Source organism: Cydia splendana, chromosome 19 (genome assembly GCF_910591565.1).
Source record: "Cydia splendana chromosome 19, ilCydSple1.2, whole genome shotgun sequence".
In the NCBI taxonomy this organism is placed as follows: domain Eukaryota; kingdom Metazoa; phylum Arthropoda; class Insecta; order Lepidoptera; family Tortricidae; genus Cydia; species Cydia splendana.
Window position 1 is genome coordinate 8,175,229 of NC_085978.1, and position 7,949 is coordinate 8,183,177.

At 36.6% G+C, this 7,949-nt stretch overlaps 3 protein-coding genes across 3 annotated transcripts in view; 2 read left to right on the plus strand and 1 right to left on the minus strand.

The window, feature by feature from the left end:
* LOC134800243 (uncharacterized) overlaps nt 1–7,949 on the minus strand; it is a 299,703-nt gene that overhangs the window by 257,184 nt on the left and 34,570 nt on the right. The window lies entirely within an intron of this gene.
* LOC134800220 (alpha-tocopherol transfer protein-like) overlaps nt 1–7,949 on the plus strand; it is a 284,102-nt gene that overhangs the window by 115,005 nt on the left and 161,148 nt on the right. The window lies entirely within an intron of this gene.
* On the plus strand, nt 826–7,677 carry LOC134800229 (uncharacterized). Its single transcript, XM_063772730.1, has 6 exons — nt 826–1,050; nt 1,935–2,091; nt 3,140–3,254; nt 3,571–3,702; nt 4,150–4,366; nt 7,031–7,677. The coding sequence occupies exons 1-6, from the start codon at nt 888–890 to the stop codon at nt 7,183–7,185; spliced, it is 939 nt and encodes a 312-aa protein (XP_063628800.1). The 5' UTR covers nt 826–887; the 3' UTR covers nt 7,186–7,677.

Sequence of the window (7,949 nt, forward strand, 5' to 3'; positions counted from 1 at the left end):
TATCCTTGTAAGTCCCCGCGTACTTGTAAGTACAAATTCAATTCGAGTTTTGTACCTTGGTCATTTGGTACTCGAACTATATTTAATGGAGGAGAGTTCCAAATTCAAAAGCAATACAATAGTCAGCGGTCGGCAACCTTTTAGCAGCCAAGGGCCACATAGTAGTTAACGAAATAGAAGCGGGCCGCACTTTGTTAATATTTGTCACTTTATGAGACATTGTCATTTGTCAATATTACATACAAAATAGCCAGGGGGGCTCGCGGGCCGCAAGCGAGAGGTTCGCGGGCCGCCTGTTGCCGATTGATGCAATATTAGGTCTTAACCCAGGGCAATATTAGGACGAGGTTAAGTATAAGTATGAGTATTACATATTTTAGTCTCTGGGGCCTATTGCATAATCAAATACAAGCTAATACTACTAGTGATCTTACATGCAAATTTACTAATAGTATTAGCTTGTATTTTATTATGTAATCCGGCTCTGGTACCTATATAATTTTAGAACTCGGACGATTTACACCACATGAAAAGGCATTTCTCTAACTATCCTCGTGAGTGCCCGCGTACTTGTACAAGTACATATTAAATTTGAGTTATGAACTCTTATAGAAATAAAAGAAAGTTCCAAATTCAAAAGCGCAACAATTGGCTTGGGTCTTACAAGGCTATAAGCCCTGCGTGTCACGTTCATCACTTCACTTAGAACAATGCCTTGCGAAATGTTTGTGCATCATTTTTCTCACATCATTACTTACTCGTAATCTTATTATGACAATCGTATTCCTTGAAAGCAATTTCCTAGGCCATTCGCGTATAAATCAGCCAACAAGCAGCCACATCCATTTTACTATTACTACTATCCAAGTGGTCGCAGTTCTCCGAACATGGAAAATCTACCTTCAAATCCAGTGCTTGAATTTAATCCGAACCAATTAGATGAAGTGAGGATTCTGAACGGCTATGAAGATGCAAAGCAAATGAGTCAAGCCATAGATGCTCTCGATGATTGGATTAAAAAGCAAAATCATTTCGCTTTCAAGGATTTTGGTGAGTTCTATGGACTTTTAGAGGTTTCGCTTGCAGCATAAATTATATGTTCAGTTTTATATTATTGTAAAGTTGACATCCATTTATTTTAAGTACATACTTAATTTATATAAGTATAGCGGTGTACAGTTTATTATGTCTGTATCTTTAGGTATTTAAATAAAAGTAAACAAACAATTTGTACATTTTCGGGTAGTTATAACATGTATTGGTTAACCAACCAATTACAAAACCGCCTGGATCAGTTACTGAACGACCTAACTTTAACCTACATTATTTGATCGTGTAATGTTTGCATCTACCCTCAACTGGCATAAGGAGCCATTTGAGGGTAGATTTTGTTTACTTTTATTTAAATACCTAAAGATACAGAGTATAGTACTAGCTCGCTCTTAAATTATTATGACTCACGCTAGAACGGCCCGGGCCCTATGAATGGTCAGACAGGTGACGGTGATTACGTGACGCTATCTATATAAAAATTGAAGTGTCGTACGCCCGGCCCGGGCCCGGATCGTTGTAGCGTGACACATTTTTAACCCTTAAAACTCCTTATTTTCGTAAAAAAAAAACTTTTACTGAATGTTTGTTACGCAATAAAGTGATATTTTATATAGGGTAATTCGCCAGTAACTGGCCACCGGCCAATAACTGGCCACCCTAAACTAAAAATGAATTCTACGAGTATTCACCTATAAACAGAATTCACTTTAGTATAAGGTTTCACAATAACTGGCCAGCCTTCAATAACTAGCCACCTTATACTAAAATGAATTCTGTTTATAGGTGAATAGACTTCATTTTTAGTTTTGGGTGGCCAGTTACTAACAGGTGGCCAGTTACTAGCGAACCCTACTCGTAAAATTATATATTTTTTAATTTAGATCGAGATTATTTAGAACGCCTGATCATTAACAACAAGGGTTCCATAGAGCGTGCTAAGCAGCGTTTGGATAGAACCTGCACTCTACGGAACCTCATGCCAGAATTAATGTGCAACATTGATATTTTGAATGAGTTCCAGAATTTACGTAAAATTTTGTAAGTATTACCTTTATTTGAATATATGGCTAGCTTACATCGAACTATTATTACTACGTATAGAATCGGCACAGATAACTAGTATTTTGCGTCATGAGTTGTTGTTGTTTTGACAACAAACCAACCAAAAGAAGCGGGGCGTGAATCTCGCGACCTAAACACGTAAGCGCCATGAATATTTCCGCACTTACAGGTACAGGTCGCGATTGCTAAAATTTCATTGTTTGGTATGGCTTCTCAATAGTAATAATAACTCAATGCTTGCTTGTTTGAATGCAAACCCAAGATATTGTGCCCGATTCGGATTTTGAAATAGACATCGATTAGACATCTTTTAGACATCACCAAGATACGATAACGATATGTTTAAGATCTAACCTGTCAAATTTGACATTTGCGCGATTCTGGAGATACTGTTGAACGATTTCCACAGGATATGACTTAGATATCCAATTCACATCTAATAGATATCTTACTCTATCTAACGTAAAAGTGACATTGGTTGCCCGAATTGCGCTGCAAAAGAGAACTAGTTGATATCTAAGCTATAACGTATTTAGAATGGATCTAGTACGTGTCGTCACTTGTGAATATCTTGAAGTTCGAATACGGCAGATTGTTTGTCTCAATTATTTCTTGTAGCTACTGTAAAGATGACGACTAACTTACTGGCTCTCCTTGCCTATTTTCTCCCTACCTTTATTCATATTTACCGTGGTTACTCGTGCGAACCAGACACTGATATGGATAATGTTGTTTTCTTCGTTACATTTATTGTATTCTGATCATTATATTGTCAATAATAAACTCTTTATAATGACTGTAATAGTAACTCTTTACTTTAACAGTCATAATAACCGACGGAACTCGGAGTCCGATACAGTTATTAAAATAACTTTTTTACGGTTTTAATACGACCTTGAAGGTCACTCACGCTGATTAGTGCTTGCGAAATGAAGTTAAACTCAATTGTCAAGGTCATGTCAAAATCATAACAAATTGGTAAAATAGAATCGATCTGCTGGTTCAAAACAGATATTTTTTTCAGACATGTTTGTGTCCTCCCGAAACCTACAAAGGATAACTACAGAGTCGTATATGAATCGTTCATAAAACCTGATGACAGTTATAATATACTGCATACCTTCAGATACACGTATTGGGTAAGATGGTATTAGTTAAATGACAGTTTGAAATGATTCACGGTTCATTTCACAAGACATATTGATTAACATAACATAACAATAACAGTCGTATTGATTTTCATGGAAGGAACTAGACTTATATCGACCGGGATATGGACCGTGTACACTGATTAGTGATTACCTTTTGTATTGTTTTCGAGCTCCCGGTATATCACGGTAATCACGGACCATATACCGGTCGATATAAGTCTAGTTCATTACCTTCCATGAAAATCAATACGACTGTTAGTAGGTACCTTTTGCACATGTTTTTTAAATATGGAAATTCTTACAGTTCTTGCAGTACAGCCTCTTTAACGACTATTGCGCGGGTATTGACTGCATTGTCGACCTGAGAGAGTATAGCTTCAGTATGTTGAGCACATTAAGTTATACTGACTCGCACAAAGGCATTACAATGCTGATGGTAAGTGAAGAATCTACACACATATGATAAACCCTCTATGATGCGTTCAAAAACCACAAATTAAGGCCAGCATAAAGAAAAACAATAAATTAATTATCGATTATTTAGTAGTATTTTAGTTTTAGTCCCTTTAGGTTTTAAGGTATTAATTTTGTATTTTTTTTTAATATATTAATGTATTTTTGATTATCGATGCATAATGTTAATATTGCGTAATACTAACGTCCATATCGATTTAATAATGACTTTGAAATTTCGAACTGCAAAAATAAAAGGAATTTGATTTTTCCTCATTTATTTAATTTATTTATAAGCTTTATTGGCCACGAAGAACGTTGTTGCCTTACCTGACACTGCTTATATAGTCCGTAATAGACTCGAAGGCCAATGATGATGAAGCTTCCTTGAAGGAATTCATTATAATAATAAATTAATGTTTCTTTCTAGCAAACTTTCGGCAGCAGATGTAGATCGCTCCACTTCATATTTTCGAATAAAGTCCTAGATGGAATTATAACGCTATTTCGGAAGTGTTTGAGCGACAAGTTGAACAAGAGGATACACGTGCATAATTCCTATGAGACAATCTTCCAATTTATAGACAAATCTGTATTACCAGTGGAAATTGGCGGGGAATACAAGAAGACTGTAAATGAAATAAGTGGTTGGTAAATCTTTTATTCTGACTATGCTTTTCTTTAAAAAAAAATATATATATTTCTAAAAACGTTACGATATGTATGGCCGATTTCGACACTGAGGCACATTACTGAGAAAATTTATTATATACAAGAATACTTACGTAGGTATATTGTTTTAGAAAAATACATTCAGAAGTTATTATTGAACTGATTTATCGTTTAATTATCGAATCTAAGGTCTTTTAGAGAATTACGTCACTACGTACATTTTAAATCTGCTCTTTATTTTTTTTATATATTAGTCTATAGTCGTGGAAATCAAGGGGAGAGGCCTTTGCCCAGCAGTGGGACTCTCAGATAGGCTAAAAAAAAAATATCGGAAGAAACTTATTAAGATTTTTAAAGATATACAATACTTTACTAAATAAAAAATCCAATTGAACATGGACAAAATGTATTAGAGCTAGACCAAGAAAAGTCTGCAGCAATTTTGATAGGCTAGCTCACGCAGTGCAAGTGTCATTTTAAACGTCAAACTTCTATGAAATTATGACGTATAAATAACACTTGCGCTACGTGGGCTCTCAAAGTCGCTGCAGACTTTTCTGGGTCTAACTCTAGTTTTTTTTTATTGTATAAGTTAATGCCGAATGACTTATGGGCCAAGATAACCACAGAGTGGGTGCCCCATGAGTCGAATCGGGGATCCGGCAGACCTCGTCGGCGATGGCGGGACAACTTAGACTCCTTTTTGAGAGACTGGCCAGATGCAGCTCAAAATTGGGACGAATGGAAGAAGAGGGGGGAGGCCTTTGCCCAGCAGTGGGACACATCAGGCTCGCAATAATAATAATAATAAGTACTGCGGATCGCAAGGCGTCATGGGAGGGTAAGGTGCTACACGGGCGGTTCTACAAGGCCCTCACGGGACCCGATGTGGACCTGCTCGCGTCGGTGAACTGGTTACGATTCGGGGACCTCTTCGGAGAAACCGAGGGTTTTGCCTGTGCAATTGCGGACGAAGTTATGATGACAAACAACTATCGGAAATATATCCTGAAGGACGGTACGGTCGACATTTGTCGGGCATGCCGCCGTCCCGGAGAGTCACTCAGGGTTATCATTTCCGGCTGTTCTCATCTTGCTAACGGCGAGTACTTGCACAGACATAATCTCGTAGTCAGGATTATTCACCAGCAACTTGCTCTTCTATATGGCCTTGTGGACCGCGAAGTACCGTACTACAAGTACTCACCTGCGCCTGTTCTCGAGAATGGTCGTGCCACGCTCTATTGGGATCGATCTATTATCACTGACAGGACTATTGTAGCCAATAAGCCTGATATTGTGATAATAGATCGATCGCATCGTCGGGCCGTGCTCGTTGACATCACCATCCCCCATGATGAGAATCTCGTGAAGGCCGAGAAGGACAAGTCCAGTAAGTACCTAGACTTGGCTCACGAGATAACCGCCATGTGGGATGTTGATTCGACGATCATTGTCCCGATAGTCGTTTCAGTGAACGGTCTAATAGCGAAGAGTCTCGACCAACATCTTGAGAGACTCTCGCTAGGTGGTTGGATCAAGGGTCAGATGCAGAAGGCGGTGATCTTGGACACGGCGCGGATAGTACGTCGGTTCCTCTCTCTGCAGCCCTGACCACCGGTAGCTTGGGCCTTGCCCCGCTGCTGGCGGCACCCTTAGGTTTTATATAATGTGTTTATATGTATTTTTATTGTTTTGTAAGTGTTTTTATATTTTACTTTTATATTCATATTATAAAAAGCCTAGCCTAAGAAGGATGATAAATAAAGAAAATAAGTTTCATTGGAAAGTTTATTACTCGACAAGACGAAACGCTGTCCTAGTTATAACCACCAAGTGCCAATTAAAAATAATTATAGTCCAATAAAAACTATCCCTTTGTACTTTTCCACGCTTTGTACGAAGTTAATTACGTTTTTTCCAACAAACATGCACAAAACGGAACTTAATTGAATGCAATTTGAAAACAAGGAATGAGTATTTATCTTTCTTTGTTATGAATTTATGAAGAAGCTGTTTTACTGCCATGGCTATAAAAAATCTTGGTCAGTTGACAAATGTTTGATCGAAGTGATATTTAATAAAACTTACCCTAGTAAGTTTTTGAGTCATGTGAATGCTCATAGTAGAAAACCTTTACCTACCTATATAGTTCGTTTTTTTAGCATTAGAAAGAAGGTAAGCAATCTTGTCGTGTCTTTTAATTGAAAAACGCTTTTTAAAAATCAGTAACAATTACCTATAAAAGCAAAAGAATGTAAATAATCGTATATATGATTCATAATTGTTACATATTTGCCGTGACTTATTTTTCAAAAGTGTTTTTCAATAAAAAGACACGTCATGATTGTTTACCTTTTTTCTAATGCTAAAAAAACGAACTATAGTCTGTATCTTTAGGTATTTAAATGAAAGTAAATAAAATCTACCCTCAAATGGCTCCTTAAGCCAGTTGAGGGTAAGATGAAAACATTACATGATCAAATAATGTAGGTTAAAGTCAGGTCGTTCAGTGACAGATCCAGGTGGTTTTGTATTTGGTTGGTTAACCAATAAATTTTATAACTACCCGAAAATATGCACATGATTTGTTTACTTTTATTTAAATACCTTATTTAAATTTTACTTGTTTATTACAGATGATTTCTTCAAGGAACTCTGCACTGAATCGAACCAGGCGCGGATCAAACGTTTGGACACAGCTGTGACTATTGAATCCCAAAGATTAAAAGCTTCATTCAATGAAGAGTATTCCGGCATGCCTGGCTCTTTCAAAACTTTGTGCGTAGACTAAAACCACCTTTTTAGGGCACCGGATTAGTAACTAAGCACTAGTTGTCAAAAACGAACATTGCGAACGCTAAACTGCCACGTAAAGTACCACTTTTTGTGCAATTGTATAATTTTTTTTGTCCATAATTAGCTAGGTAGATAATTTTTAAGTATATTGAATGTAATCGATTAACTTTATATCATTATTATTTAACATTAAATTAATTTGACGGTTTAACTGATATATTTGTAATTACTCGCATTGGAGGACATAAACAAATGGAGCAGCCATGAATGTAGTAAATTTTCGACGTAGTTACGTAATGTGCTTATTATAGCACAAGGTGTCGTAATGGAGCACCATGTGTACTTTAAAATGTATTATATACTGGGTAGTTTATCATTATTCATAAGTTTTTCCTATGTTGTATTTCGTGTACGTATTTAATTTAGTTTAGCAAATAAAATACATTATCTACTAATTATCTATGTTCCTTGAGCCTCTAAATTTGAATACCTATTTAACAAACATAATTAATAAAGCCTTTTACTTTTGCAAAATTGTTTTCATTTAATTATTTGACAAATGCAACAAATGTGATGCACTTTATTTCTTTTGTTTGTACGTATTGGTGGTACGCATTCACTGCCAGGGGGCGTGGCCTAGGAACAAACTTGTATGGCGGTGAACGCACATGTGCGTCGGGGGCAGTGAATGTGTTAATTGATATTCGAATAAAGTATGATGTTACCGCAAAATACTAATGTCTCAGTTCCAATATAATC